Genomic DNA, 15,739 nt, shown 5'->3' on the forward strand with positions numbered 1-15,739 from the left:
CACTGAGTAGGCTTTGCTTTTCTAGTTGTGCAGAAATGGTGCACTGTACAATCTGAAGTACAAGCATTTTAGAATAAGTACAGATCCTGATGAATAAAAGCCATTATGTAATATTTATTATAATTAAAAGGAAAGTGACTTCATATTTTTGTAAACTCATAAGAACAGAAAACCTGCCCTTTACAGTACTTTCCATGCATGAAAATGTGTTCCCATTTCCATTTTTTATACTGCACCCGCTCTTTACAAACTGAAACGTGCATTATAATTTGGCTGCATACTATTTTTTAGTAGCCAGTATAAAGGTGTCTATGAGAAAAAGGGACTGATCTTGTTCATTTATAAAAAGCCCTACTTCTTAGATTACATTTTTATATGATTGAAAAGTTTTAAGTCTTTACATCTCTCCTTTCCTAAACTGCATTCTTAGCAAACAATCATATTTGACTAGCTCCTATGCATATTATTTGAGAGCAAAAACGTTATCTTCCACCTCAGGGCTGAACTAAGTTCAATGTACAATGAACCCAATCGAATAATTTTAGCAAATTCATTTTGACACTGTTTTGAAACCAACCTTATAATAAGCTTTAGCAAAAACTATTTTCAGAAAACGTCTCAATTCAGGTGACAGTCGTCTCCCGATCAACGTTAGTCAATCATATCTAAGTACACACTCACAAAACCCCTTAGCAATCCTGTTTGAAGCACTTCCCAGGTCAGAGAGTAAAGATGCTCCTGCATTTAGCTCTTACCTCCTCTTGCAGTTTGACAGCGGCCAGGCGAGATTTTTCTGCCTCTAGGGTTTTCTCCTTAAGTTGCCTTTGTACCTCAGCAACTTCCCTGCGAGTTTTCTCCTTGTAATCATCAAACTGCTTCTGGAGCTCCAAAGTGGATGTTCGGGAAAAATCCACAATTTCAGCAATCTAATGTAAAAAAAATAAAAGAGAGTTTATTTGACAAGTTACAGAGAGGATGCACGACACAGAAAAGATTAATAGGATGCACGATACAGAACGGATTAAAAACAATTCTTCTCACAGTTGAACTGGTTGGATTAAGAAGCGCATCTACAGTGATGTTTGTACAAGAACATATTTTGCAGATTTAATATACAGTTCTTTTAACGAACTTTGTAAATTTATCATTTTTGTCAATAAATTCACAAAGCATGTACTTCTTTATAAACCGAAGAGTAATGATAACTGCAGGTTTATATCCATAACTTGGCATATTCCAATGAAAATGTTTACTGGACTTTTACAAGTCAAATTTTAGGTTTTTCTATAGGTATCAGTCAGTGTGAATTCATTGAAGGAAGATTAAAGAATTGTAAATACTGTGGAACGAGCACAAGGTTAACAACCCTCACATGCTTTGTAGGAGGGGGGAACAAAGTCAGTACTCTTAGAGAAAAAGATTTGGAACCGACTTAAGATCATACCCTCAAAAACTGGCCTGACAACGCCCTGAAATCAACAACTATTCCACCCACGAGGTAGTTGGCTTCCCCAGTGTGATTGGCTGGATGGAAAGCCATAAAGAAAATGACCATTTTAGAGCATCTTTTGAAACTTCCCAAACGATGGCATTTCCTTTCACATTTGAGTGTGACCACTGAAAAGGTAATCTCTCTTGTGCTGGTCTGATTTTTCTGAGCGTGGGGTACAACCCAGCATATACAGGTGGAAAGGTTTATGGAGCCTGATCACCATATTAATGTAATATGTTCATTGACTGTCATGTTGGAGTAGGTTCTTCGATCTATGTTCATCATGAGTGATGTACTCTAAGTGGTTTATTTGAGACTTGGTTCTAAAAACCCAATAAAAAAAAAATAGAGGTGGAAATGGGATTCTCGTCTATACCTGCACACACTCATTACCCCAAATATGTTTGAAACTATACATCCATGTCCATCTGTTTCATTGGAGTACAACTTCATGGCCAAAGGAAAACAAGACAAATCCCATGTTTCCCAATTCAGCCCATAATCAGTAGATTAATGCAATATGATGCCCCTCCTCCCACAAAATGTGAAGAGGAGCCCTTTGAGTTTTCTATGTGTCACAGATATTCACCTGTCTTGGGCTCAATGGGCTGCAGGGGCATGCTTTTTGTCCCAGCAAGAACCTGTCTGCAGTGGGCAGCCATGCTGCTATTGGCTGGTTAGTCATGAGCACTAAGTTGAAAATGAAGTTTTATTCTATTCAGTTATCCCTCGTTTTTGTCTCATACTTGATCCAACAATAGTCAAATGTTACAATAATAATAATAGATTGTATTTGTATAGCACTTACTACCCCCAACGAGGCATTGAGGCGCTTTGCAGAGCAGTACGCTACTCGGGAGCCAAATTAGCCTTCTTAGTGGTCAGTCAACTGGTTATTGGGGTTAGTTGTGCATTCTCATCCCATGCATTCTGTGGTAATGGTCGACATAGATGTGATCATTAGAGGGGGCGAGGGGAGACACAATTTGTAGCTGGAATTAATAGATATTGTTATGGTTTCCAAAGAGCTTTTATGCAGATAGGCATAAGATTGGATTTAGAGCGACAGAAGGTAGAAAGAAGCTGAGGGCGATTTTAAAAAAACATAGGTGATGGCCAGTTTTTCATGCAGGATATTTAAGGGTTGTTACAGGTTCAGGTTGAGAATCTTTGCATGCAGATTGTGGATGTAAACCTGTTGAAAGAAACAGTTTCAAAGATACTTCTCACAGTAAAATAAAGGAAACACAAGCGACCATATTTAATACTATGCAATATAAAGTATTGTTAGTTTATGCAGATTATATGCACCATAAACAATATATATTATTAAAAAATTTAAACACCCCACCAACTTAAAAATCTAACAAGGCAATTAATATAGACACATTGCAGTAAACATTAGCATATTCATGTCATTTAGAAGGTGCTGTCCCCTTCATCTGCCCCATGAGCACACCCACGAGCAGACACCAGGTCCAGCAGAATGGATGTGTCTGGGGTCACCTTCGCCTTCCAGCATCCACCTCCCCTCGAAATGTGGTGCTAAATGCTTCTAGCCTAAAATGCCTTGGAGTGAAGATATCCAAAATGAATAAGTGCACAGAGATTATGGCCTCCAAGTGCTCAATCACTATACAACTCGACTATTCCTCTGCACACAGCTGCTTTCCTCTCAATCCCCCCTCGACATCCCCTTCCACCCAAGCCAGGAAAAACTGCATTGGAGTGAGTGTTGGGAGCATTGATAACTCCTGCCCCTTCCCTCTCTCTGGTCATCCATGCAGAACCATGGTGTTATCAGCTGCACAATAATAAAGCAGTCAAATGTTAGTGCTGACCACCAAGTACTATTATGCACATACATATCTTTGGGAAAAAACAGACTAGGCATTCATTTAAAAAAAAAAAAAAAAAAAAAAAATAATTCTGCACCAGCTTGCTACTTATTGACGTTTGAAGTACTGGTACTTCAAAAGATGAATGTGTGATTTTTAATCATGATATACTGAACATAAAAATGCACTTACAGAGTTAATAGCCATTTAAAAGACTAGTGGGGCGATTTACAGTTAGGCGGATGGGTTTTTACTCCGTCAGAGTGACTGAGTAAATAACGGTCGCCCTCACTGAGTCCCCGCCTGCCAAATTCTGCAACATCTGCCGGCCCAGCGGACATTTCTAGCACTGTAAGTTTGACAGAAGGCTCTAACATCATGACAGAACAGTACAGCAAATTTATAATGTATTTTTTGTTAATTTCACAAAAATGTAAAACAAAAAGTGGGATTTTGTTTAGGAAAATAAAAAAAGATCCCCCAATAGCCATGGGAAATTTCGCCCATGACGTGAGGGTATTATGCACGTCTCACTGCAACTTACCACTAGGTTTCACACTGTGGCCAACTTTGGTAGGTGTTATTCCAAAAAAACTGTATCAAACAATGCACTTAGGGACACTTCGAAGCGCAAGTATTCTTTCACTCAAAGGAGCCTTCAGAAATTGGGAATCGAAAATTGTTTTGCACAAATATAAACATGGTCTCAAAGATACTGGCACATCAATTTAAAGAACAACATTAATAACAGACCATCACTGTAGTACCGTATGAAGTGACCATATAATGAAGTTCTAAAGTTCTGCTATGAAGTTCTAAAATCTTTTGATATGTGCACCTTAAACAGAGGGTGTATTCTGGCCACTTTCATTCTCCCCACATTCCTGGAGAGAGAGCTTTTAAAGGAGTATTATGTCAATGCCAAATAAGTCGGCTTGGAGGCTCTTAGCAGCAAATGATTAGATTCCCTAACATCCATCTGAATTGCTGAAGAACCAATATAAGGCGCTCAATGATCTTTTGGCACCTCAATTCAATGGAAGCACTAAATTGTTGTCAACACCGAAGCCACCCAATAGGAAGTGCTAGAGCACTCAATAGCCTTGACCTAAGTAGATTCGCCTGTTGTCAACTGTCTACTACTTTTTATACCTCCTTACTCACTCGTACTCTCTGCACAAGGTCATTAACTTCAAGACAAGAATGCTATTTAATCTCCCCATGCATATCACCAACTTCACCTTCTCACACAAAGCTGCATGGCTGGCTATGAAATGCAATACCTTCCACAAATGTCTCACTCCAGGATTCAAAGTAATCCATGACATGACTCCTAGACATGTTTCAAAAGCACTCATCGAATACACCTGCCTGCAACCCATCTAGTGAATGACCATTATTAACTATCTTCCTACACCTAAATAAGCCAGCGCATCCTTCAGTTTCGATCCTTCAGGCTATTTGTGCCCTTTCGGTAATGGTCATAGTAATAACTATCTTTTTTCCACCCTCCATATTTTATAAGCTTCTGTACTGCTAGATATATGTAACATATATTTATGAACATTTTTAAATTACTCTGTGCATATCTTGGGATCCTCTTACTCGTCAATTTCTCTTTCAAACCTTGATATGTAAACATCTAAATAGTACTTGTTGCCCTGTGACATATTTTGCTGCCCAACAACGTTATGTTACAAAGATTATGGAGTCGTATAACCTTTCATTATTAGAGGCCAGGTCTCCAGACGGAAACACCACTGTGATTTCACAATCAAAGAGGCAGAATGGGAAGTCAAATTAAGTACAACTGAGGCTGCAGTGGCAAAGTGATGGGCTCAAGATATCAAGATAACTGTGTTAAAATCCTCAGTGATCTGGTTTCCTTTAGTTTGAAGTGATGGTCTGAAACAGGTTGTCTTCCTTTTTAAAGCATTTACCTAACTGAGGTGCAAGTGTTCCAGAGAACATCTTGCACCTATAACACTTGCACAGCATCTCAGACCCCATCCACAGCAAATTGGTTGTCCAAACTTATTTTGCTTACGTTCAGACTTCTTAAAGGTCTCCATCTTATCTCTTAAGCAAGTTGGTGCATGTATTGACATTGCTGTCAGAACCCACCAACTGCAAAAACCTATAAGACGTGGGCTATCTGACTGACAAACTTCCCAATAGCAAAAACTTGAAGAAAAAAAACATTGCTGTATGACACTTAGGCAATAACACGAGGAAGTGTCTAACTAAGAAATACAGCTTTTAATTTAGATGCCATAGATCTCAAAATTAACTAAGCAAAATACAGACAGACAACAAAGGTTTTGTTAAAACTTTCCAAAGTGTGCTGCTCACTATTGTTGCGGATAAAAATGCAAGATCTAAGATCTTGTGTGAATCTACAGAAAACAACCACTGGAGATTCGGAATTGACTAGACCATCTTGGTATAACCCTAGCCCCAGTTGCTGATGTTCTTACTGTTACTTGGAACTGGGGACCAAAACCAAACCAGACAGAGACCAGGCAGAAACTTTTCTCAGCATTTTGCCAATTGGGAGAAAAAAAGCTAAAGAATGCATCCTGATGGTTTGAGTACAAAGAATCTCCCTTCTGTTTAATATCCAGGAAAAAAGATAGTTAAGAGAAATACACTATAACTAGATATAGTCGGGTTTCTATGAGTAAAATACATCAGAAGAGATTATGTGATTATTCTGAAGTCACACAAATGGACTTTCTTGCAGAAAGCTGTATAGCTGTGTTTAGATGTTTGGAGGCTTTCAGTCTGTCCTGAATGCACATTGAAAGTGAAACAAATGTAAAAGCATTTGAGACTGACTGCGTTTACACTCAGACGCAAATTAAAGCCAGACCTGCTAGCTTTGCCAATGCATGTTTGTTTTAGCAGAGGAGTTGGGCAGCATTCTTGGTCTTGACATTTGGCTGTTACATTCCATTACAATTATATTAATCCATATCTGGGTTCCAAGCAGAAGGCGCTTTACTGTTCTGACTGCTAATTAGTGATCTAACTGAATAAAGAGGCAGTAACAGCTGGAAAGCTTGAACCCATGCTTGACAGGGGTAAGCTGTTTCAGTGACAGTATTGAGAACTACGTCAAGGTAGTCCCAGACCTGAAGGGGTTGAACGTGGAACTTGGCTATATTAATCATAAACCCTAGATTGTGTAGGAGGTCTATGGTGGCCTGGTTGCGCAAGTGTGGAAAAGTCACTGTAGCCTGCTTGCATTCTTGATCAGCCAAACGTCCAAATAAGGGAGCACATGTATGCCGCTCCTTCAGCGATGAGCAGCTGTCATCGCAAGGCGTTTTGTAAAAATCCTGGGAGCCGTAGTGACCTTTAAGGGCAGCACCCTGAACTGATAGTGCTGGTCACTTATCACGAACCACAGGAAGAGGCACGACTCCTTTAGAGTCAACATATGGAAGTGTTCTGAAAGGACATACTCATTGAGTGGCTTTAGGTTGAGTATAGACCTTAGTTTTCCCTCTTTCTTCTGGGTTTGAGGATGTATGTGGAATACATCCCCGTGATGCATTGATGTTGGGGCACTGGTTCTACTGCTCCTTTGAAGAGGACTGCCTTTACTTCCTCCTGAAGGAGGTGCTGATGTTCTGCAGGAAGGGAATATCTGTAGGGAGGGATGTTTGGTGAGATGCAGTGAGCTCTAGACAGTAACTATGGCGTAAGGTAGAGAGAACCCAGCCGCTGGAGATGATTCCTTCCCACAGTAGGAGAAATCCCTGTAATATTCTGCCAACAGGTGTAGTGTGATAGGGGGAAAAGAGTGTCTCAGAGAGCCTGCTTTTGCAGAACTGTACCTTGGGACAACATAACATTAGAATGCAGGGACTGCACCACTTCTACCAAATCAGTACTCTCATACCAAATACCAGACTAGCTAACAGTGCCTTACTTGCCCTCCTAACCTTACAGAGTAACAAGTAATTGTGGCAACCCAAATGGCAAAAAACACTAGCCCCCTTTCAGGGAACAGTGGAAAAACAGGTCAGTCCTTTTCGTGTATCATCTCAGTCATATCCATAGCAACAATAAAAAATACATAATGAAAGTACACAATATATGTATTGCAACTAACATTGTTTATTATGAAACAAATTAGATGTGATTACAAAACTGTCAATAATTATAAAAATCATAATAGGAGTTAGATATCTGTATAACACAAATAGTGCCACCATAATGCAAAACTAGTGGCCTCAGCCTACCCTGTAATTGTATGCGCATCTGTGATCTCTGGGAGCAGAGAACGCCATACCACTCTCTGCGGAATCAAGCAGATCTCATAGGGTAGAGTAAACACAGTTCACTCAGGCTGCATGCCCCAGAGGGCATCTGTTCCACAGACGAGTCAGGTCTGCTAGAATCCTCCTCTGTAAAAATAAGCATTACAGGACCTAATTTACAATGTTAGCTTAATACAGTTAAAATCTACTGTGTCTATAGGAGCCTGGGAACGATCGCTGGATGGACAGAAAACAACACCGACACCTGTTATGCCCACTGAGCAGTTGGAGGACGTAAAGAGAGAATCCCAGGCAAGTGGCTGCACAACAAGTGACATTACAGTGTGTTTCAAAACAACGGCATGAAAGAAAAAATGTGCAATGTACGAGAGTGCAAAGCAAAGACACTGACACTGTGATTGCTAGAGTGCTAAAAATGAAGCATAACGGTAGTGGATCCATGAATAGGGCTTATGACAAGAGAGCGAGAGACAGAGTGACTGCTTTACAGGGGCGGCTCCTTTGGTTGCACCGCCCTTTGCCCCTGCCAATAGTGTTGTTGCCCTGTAAGGCCCTCTAGAATAACCCCAGGCTCACTGCTGCTGGTGATGGCAAGTGCCAGGGGGTTCTGGGAAAGTACTGTCAATGCTCCCCTTGTACTGGGGACTGCAAAAGGAGCCAGGGGCAAGGCCCCCATGGTCTTGACCGTATCAGTATCTTTTTTAATCTACTCTAGCATCTGATCCAACTGTGGGCCGAACAGATGTGTGCCATTGAACAACAGGTGTAATAAATGCTGTGGACCCCCTGGCTTGAAGCCAGAGATACAAAGCCAAGGTTGGCGCCTGAGGAGAATGCTGGAAATAATGCCCCTAGCCGTGGTATCAACTGCATCAACAGCACAGCAGATGGTTGTACTGGATATTATCTTACGCTCCGGGAAGAAATCTGGATCCGTATCCCCCGATCTACATCATAGTCAACTCATGGATCATCTTTGGGTGGCTTTGTAGAGATCTGCTGGGTAAGGGGAGCTGTCCCCTCCACCAGAGGAGTGTGTTGAACCCTCTTGGGATGATGGCAGAGGTGGCACCTACTGAGGAGGGGAAGGAGTAAGAGAGGGACAAAGGAGGAGGAGGAAATATTGGTGCAGGGGAGACATAACTGGGTTAGTACCCATGTTGTGATATTTTCTATGCTTTGTGGGACACATTGGCTCCAAGGTAAGCTGCTCCTCTGTGGTTAGATTTCATTTTCTTGAGAGAGTGTCCTGTGCATTGGGTAGCATCTTATAGAGGTCTTACCAGTCTATGGGTGGATGAAGAATCTCTTTTGGCATGCATCCAGCTCCTCTTGTAGATGATGAAGTATGGGCTCTTCCAAGTCCTCTGAGGCTGTCATTGATGGAGGTCTAGGCGCTGATTGAAAGACTGCTGTTTTTTAGGCACCAGTATGGCCTTTGAAGCCGAAGAAGGTTTCCGGGCTGATTTCGGTGTCTTAGATGGCGTCAAGAGGATTATTGTCGCTAAGGCCAGCTGAGGCTTGAAAGGGGCCTTCAGCGCCGGTGAAGGAAGCCAGTTCCAGCTCCAAGGTTTTAGGCTGGTGCTGACCATGACCTGCAGGTAGTGGTGGACTGGAGTCCTGCTGATGGGTCTGTGGGCTTGACGCCTGTCACCCACTGGGGATGTGCTTGGCCTCTGCATGGGGTCATTGACCAGCTACAGTGTGAGGGGCTGTACTCACTACCCAAGAATGCTGCTGCTCTCTTGGATCCTGCTGCTCCTGCAATTCTGACTCGGACTGGAAGCTGGCTTCAGGACTGAACTGCAGAGGCTATGCACCAGACGTAACAGCCTCCTAATCCTCCTCAATGTCCTCTGCTCCCAAAATGCTGGGGGCATTATCTCCTTCTTACGGCTCCATTCTGCATCGAGCAGGCCTCCGATCAGGCTGATACTGTAAGGTCTTCATGGAGCAGAAGGTAAGACAAGCTGGACATGCTGCCTCATCATGTTAGAGTGAGAGAGAAAGGCTGCAGAAATGGTGCTGGGCAGTTCAAGGGTACTTGGAGTGACACTGGGGGTAGCTTTAAAAGAGCTTCCTTTCCATCATGGCCCATTCATTTTTGTCAAAAAGACAACAAAGAACTGTGTGCAATGCCACAAGAAGGGAAAACCCTCAAGGAGGGGTGTTGTGTGAATCCTGACCACCAAATGTGAAGACCAGAAGAATCTGAAACACGGAAAGCATTTTCCATGCCAATGGGAGAGGATACACCAAAGAAGTTTGACAAAGAACAACAAGGGCCGTTGACCCGGAGCTCAATCAATAACAGGTCCGAATTTGACAGGGGGGAAAAAAAGCAGTCTAACAATGGAGCTGAAGCCCATGCGTATCACTAGTTATAAGAGGAGGAGCCACTATACCTTGTGAGTTGAAAGGCTTATTTCAAGAAAAACAAGTTATACACATCCGAGTCCAACACTAGATGGGAAGAATATGCAGAGCATGTGTATCTACAGTTACACATGCCATGAACATAGCAGTAAATACTTCTTGTTGATACTTGCCATAGAATTCCCTATGTATTCTGCACCCGATACACGTAATCAAATATCTAAAAATATGGTCTGTGGTCTTAATCTCACACTTTTGACTAAATCAAACAAAAAAAAGGGGAAGTTTTGGATTTAGTATAACTACATAATAGGAGTTTGCCGAATACCAAAAAAATCATATTGAGGCATGAAATAAAGGCTGCAGGTTGGGTTTCTTTTTAAAGTTACTAACTACAAGGCACCTTGCAATATTCTCAAAATGTACATTTGAGCATATTTTATTCCTTATAATCTATGATTGATTATACCTGGTATGTGTGGCCAAATAGCAATATTACGCATAAAACACCCAACCTCCCTTGCTGCGCACCTTAAAAATGCAGTAGGTCTTGTCTTCCCTACTATATAGCACTCAGATTTTCGAGAAACGAAAGAAAAGGAAGAAATGAGGGACAGGCAAGTGCAGATGCCTCTCATCTAAACTGCAGTATTAGAGAGAAGGCAAGGGTCTAAGGTAGGTGAGCACCAGCGAAATCTCGTGCCTGCAGCAGTAAAATACAAGAGGGGACCAGTGATTATTTTTTCTTCACCATCAGTTGTGACATCAGAGCTAGATCCCTTTAAGCAAAAAGTAACAGGCTTCTGTGGAATATCATACTCCATGTGTCACACCAGGGATTTCATCTGGATTGCGTTCGACAAGGAATTCATCGTCATTTTAGAGTTATTTGAGTGAAACATTTGCTGTTCAGTACACAACATGCCACTGACTGAGCACAAAGCAAGCAGTTGCAGAGAAAAGCGCGAAAAGAAAACACCATTATCTAGGGCTCGCTAAGCGTTAGCTTCAGCTGAACTAAGGACCCGGGCAGCAACTCAAGAGAGCGGAGTCTAGACAAGGGAACTATTCAAAGAACTGCAGCAACATTAGAATAAGTTATTGATAACAAAGTAAGTGCCCCAGACTTTGATTAGGCTTCACAGACTTTCTGAATCTTTTCATACCGCAGCTGCAGAGGTGGCTGGAGCTGGGAAATACGATCTAAAAAGAAAAAGACATTAGGATATTTCAAAGGTTCCTGTTAAATTAATGGTGTGGAGAGACAGCTGTCCAATGAATGAATATGGTGAAAGAAAAGTAACCCCACCAACTAGGGTCTGGCGTGAGTACACTTGGATTTTACGCCTGATTTTTGGAGATATTTTCCTTTGAATACTCACTATGTACTTCATAATGCCAGTGTTCCCATGGGTGCACCAGGTATACCTAGGCACTAGGCCTCACACATCTACTGCGAACTTGCATATAACTGTGCACAGCTATTACAACGAAAACTAGGGATAGCCTGCAGTGGTGAATGAAACAAACATGCTCCGTAGATTTAAAATGGAAGACGCTTGTTTACAGCCTTATCTTGTTCAATTGTAGATATTTTTATTCTTATGTCACCAATAAATGTTTGTCCAGCTCTCCTTGGACAAGGCTTGGCTGTTCTGCCTAGTGTTTATAAGATGGACTAACACTATAATAGGAGTATAAATAATGTATGACGTTGATAGCATTTCAGTTAGTCCTGGTGAAAGGATAACTGAGGCTAGTAAATGTTTTACTCGTGATTTTTTGGTCTACCAGTCATGCGCTAGTCGACTGTACAGTTATTCTGCTGGGAACCTAAACACTGTCTTTGATCCTGGAAATATCTGCATCCTTAAGTGAAGATGTTTTTAGGGCTCTTCCTCCAGGGTCGAGGCAAAGAACATTCATACCTTTAAATACCGTGAATGGCTCAGAAGCTAGAATAACGGGGGAGTGAAAGGAGGAACTCTGCCAGAAAGTGAGAAGACAGGTTCATGCTTCGGAAGACAGGAAAAGTCCCAGCTGACGAGGGACATTGTAGCAGAATATACAGTCATGTGCTCCGGGGACTGGTAGAAATGAAGCCTCCTGTGAGGTCGTCATGAGAAATTTGGGGCTTGTGCGGAGGAAAAGAGAATGCACTGATAATAAGTAGAAAGTCAAAAGTGGCAGACAAGAACAAACATAGGAGATTCAAGATGTGCCAATGAAAAGGTATTACATGCCAGGGGCCGTGGACCGGCCAGGGATCCTGAAGATGCGTTTATACAGGAAGCCTTTGGGCTAGCCTGAAAGAGGTTTAACTTCGCAAAACGTTTACATTGTATTTAGTCACCCAAACTTCGTTCCTCAGTTTTAAGTCTGTAGGCTCGAGGAGGGTCCTGTGGTAGCTGGCGCTCAGGTGAACATAGCCCCTTTTCAATGACCTAACAGAAGATGCTCTGGTAGGACTGAGAGATATTGACCAATGATTTGACTGCATGGGATGGCTCAGCGAGTAATCAAGAAGGTGCTGATACTAGCAACTAGAGAGTGTAGAAACCGTACTGATTACTCAAACCGATTAATTACTCCCATTTAAAGGGACTGATTTCGTTACAAAAACGATTAACTTCTAAACGGAATAAAAAAAATAATGAAACGTGGATTCCAACAAGGGTTTAATTAAACTTTGTTTAATCCAGTGTACTGACACTATTTTTCAAACAGCTTGTGCTATTTAGATTTACACCCAAATTGGGTTCCAAGAGCTAATAATAAGGAAGCGAACAGAGAAATTAATTATAGGTTTGCATATGGCATATACATTTTAACTACTAATGAATGATTTTTCAGCAGTTGAAGCAGAATCTTCGACATCCAGTGTCAAGAGTTACGAATTACCTGCTAGTGAAAGAATCAAATGCTTTTCACTCATAGGAGGTGTGGGTGGGTGTTTTATTAATGAAAATGACACATAAGTATGACATTATGATGTGACTGCCTGTCATGAACGTATAGTTTGTAGTTATTTTTGCAGACGAAGTAGGGGCGGCACAGTCAAATTAATGAAGAAAGAAATATAAAATACACTATTTTACTGGTCACAGGTTCCCAACCACTGACATAATTAACTTAGGAATATACAAGGGTTCAGAGGGATGGAGGGAGAGGGAGAGAGGGAGAGAGGGAGAGAGGGGGAGAGGGGGAGAGGGGGAGAGGGGGAGAGAGAGAGAGAGAGAGAGAGAGAGAGAGAGAGAGAGAGAGAGAGAGAGAGAGAGAGATATATATATATATACATATATATATATATATATATAGAGAGAGAGAGAGAGAGAGAGAGACTGTCTCTTGTTTTACCACCCAGTGGTGTTACGCTAGAGTTGGGAGCGCCCGCGGATCGCATGAGGGTTTGAAGCCTCATCTGATAGAGCTGGTCATGTGTTTGGCCGTGCCCATTTTGATGGAGCTTCACTTCCCAAAGCAGGCCATTCCTATTGTTCGTATGGGGGTTTGAGGTTCAAATACTATGGAGGACCTTTCTACAACCAAATTGTAGCGCATGCACTACAGACAAGAAAAGGAGACACCCAACTGGGTATGACTTCTCTATATGTCAGGTGGGGGTGCGAACGGGATCATTCCCTCCCAGGCCAAAACTTTGAGAAAGTCAGAGCAGGACACGACAAACACCTATGTGGCTCTACGAGAAGGTTCCAATGAAAAGGTGGTGGTGCATAATTCCCTACATAAGGTCCTCCACTCACATAGTCAAATAAAGCACAGCCCAAAACACAAAGCAGCCACCTTAAGGTTGTACTCGAAGCAGGAACATCAAGCTCTTTTTCGTCTCTCTTCAGGCAAGTGACCGGTCGCATGGGGGTGAGGTGGTGGAAAAGCAGTCCAGTTAACGGAGGAGTGCTAGACCATCACAGAACAAAATGAGCAACTCTGGTACTCTTTACATAATGATGTGGTACCCCTTTCTGTCTAATTAAAACATTCAATAGGAGTTAGTAGAAAGAAGGGTAAAATGTATAAAGGCAAAAACCTGGGAAGCAGAATGCACTGATTATTTTCAGGGACCACAAAAATTCAGTAGCAATCTAAAGCTATTTTCCTTCCATTTCTGTGTGACATAATCAACAGGTGAATGACGTTGTAGAGGTCCTCCAACTGGTTCACTCTGCAAAGTGCAGTAGTAAAAAAAAATCTGTGTTGTGCGGACTGCACTATTTGTTTAATGCTATTTTCTTAATGGACATTCATATCAACTAGCAGGTGGTACAGCACTTTCGTCTGAGAAGGTATTGGACCAAAATAATTTTGCCGCTGTGTTGTGTGACACATTTCAATTACTTTGTGTTTTATGAAAATAAAAGATGGTATTACTTAAAAAAAAAAAATCATATCCAAAATACAGAGCTCGAATAGTGCTTTTGTGTGTGCTGCTATCTTACTTCAAACCAGGCACAGGTCACCCCTACCTCTTTTTGTAATTTGTCAACGGTTTTATCTAGCTGCCATCGCTCATTTTCCATTTCATTTTTCATTCTCTTTAACTGTTCCTTTTGGGTTGCTTCCTCCTTTAGTCTTTCTATTAACTGCTGTTGTTCATGACCCACCCTGCTGAGGTTCCTCTGAAAGAAAAGAAAGAAAACAAATTAAAAATATATCAAACAAGCGTTAACAAATTTACATAGAACAAGGCAAGAGAGGATATGCTCTGAATTCAAGTTCAAAGCAGTAAATGAGCTTCAAGCAATGAAAACTACCTTGTGCAAAACTGCCACTTGGATCAAAATACAGGAAAGCTACATAAGTCTTTGACCTGCACAAATAAAGTTCTGAAAAGCACAGTACAATACGAGTAACACTGAGTTAGGACAAGACAAGTTTCTGAAACGTCAAAAAAAAAGCAGCAACCGTTCTCCATGACAATTTCTCTTCATAGATTTTTCACTTGTGAAAAACGAAACTAAGTGTTTGTATTCTGAAAATCTTCCAGGTGTATCTTCCAGGATGTACAGTAATAAACACTTCTAGAGACCTGAGAACGGCAGCAAGCTGTGCCCGCTGAAGAGCACTGGCTAGGAGGAAACAACGCCAATATCACCCTCATTAATCGCACGCTAGGCAACGTGATTAGGAATAAACACTCTACATCCAGACGCAGCACGAAAGCTATTCCTAACTGTAACACGTTTCCAAACGTCACAGGTACTTCTCCTTTCCCCTTCAGGAAGGTCACCCTCAGCATCGCGCTGCACGGAACACAGACTTATTACTTTCAAAACCTTTATACATTTGTACCTCGGCTTCTTCCATAACCTGACAACGTTCTGGTCTTTTCACATCTCACTCAGGCAAAACTTCCCTTTTGTGCTCCTCTTTATCCAACCTGGACACAACTGGGAGTTTGATTTCCAGCAGGGCAACACATCAGACATCTTTATCTGTGACAGTATGCAGCGTCTCTCAACAGGACGTAAGCTTCTCCCTCACATCTACATTCTCCGTAAGGTCCCCAAAAACATACTGTGAAAGACTGATGCCACTGACACCGGATGGATGGCATATTTTTGAATTATAGAACATCCTCAGTGGTTAAAAATACAGTTAATCTTTTAAAGGAAGGATGTGATTTGGTCTGGTGACATACAGATTTTAAGTCCAATATACTAAAGAAATGATGCAGGAGGAAAATGAAACCTGTTCAAATTGTGAAGGTCAATGTACAATGTAAT

The 15,739-nt window shown here is 41.6% G+C and overlaps 1 protein-coding gene across 1 annotated transcript in view; it reads right to left on the reverse strand.

The window, feature by feature from the left end:
- Positions 1–15,739, reverse strand: part of CGNL1 (cingulin like 1) — a 485,508-nt gene that overhangs the window by 111,218 nt on the left and 358,551 nt on the right. The window contains exons 11-12 of the mRNA XM_069222401.1: positions 14,480–14,632; positions 756–926 (exon numbers count right to left, since the gene is read on the reverse strand). Coding sequence (XP_069078502.1) covers positions 756–926; positions 14,480–14,632 — 324 coding nt within the window. The remainder of the gene's footprint in view (positions 1–755; positions 927–14,479; positions 14,633–15,739) is intronic.

Source organism: Pleurodeles waltl, chromosome 3_1 (assembly GCF_031143425.1).
Source record: "Pleurodeles waltl isolate 20211129_DDA chromosome 3_1, aPleWal1.hap1.20221129, whole genome shotgun sequence".
In the NCBI taxonomy this organism is placed as follows: Eukaryota; Metazoa; Chordata; class Amphibia; order Caudata; family Salamandridae; genus Pleurodeles; species Pleurodeles waltl.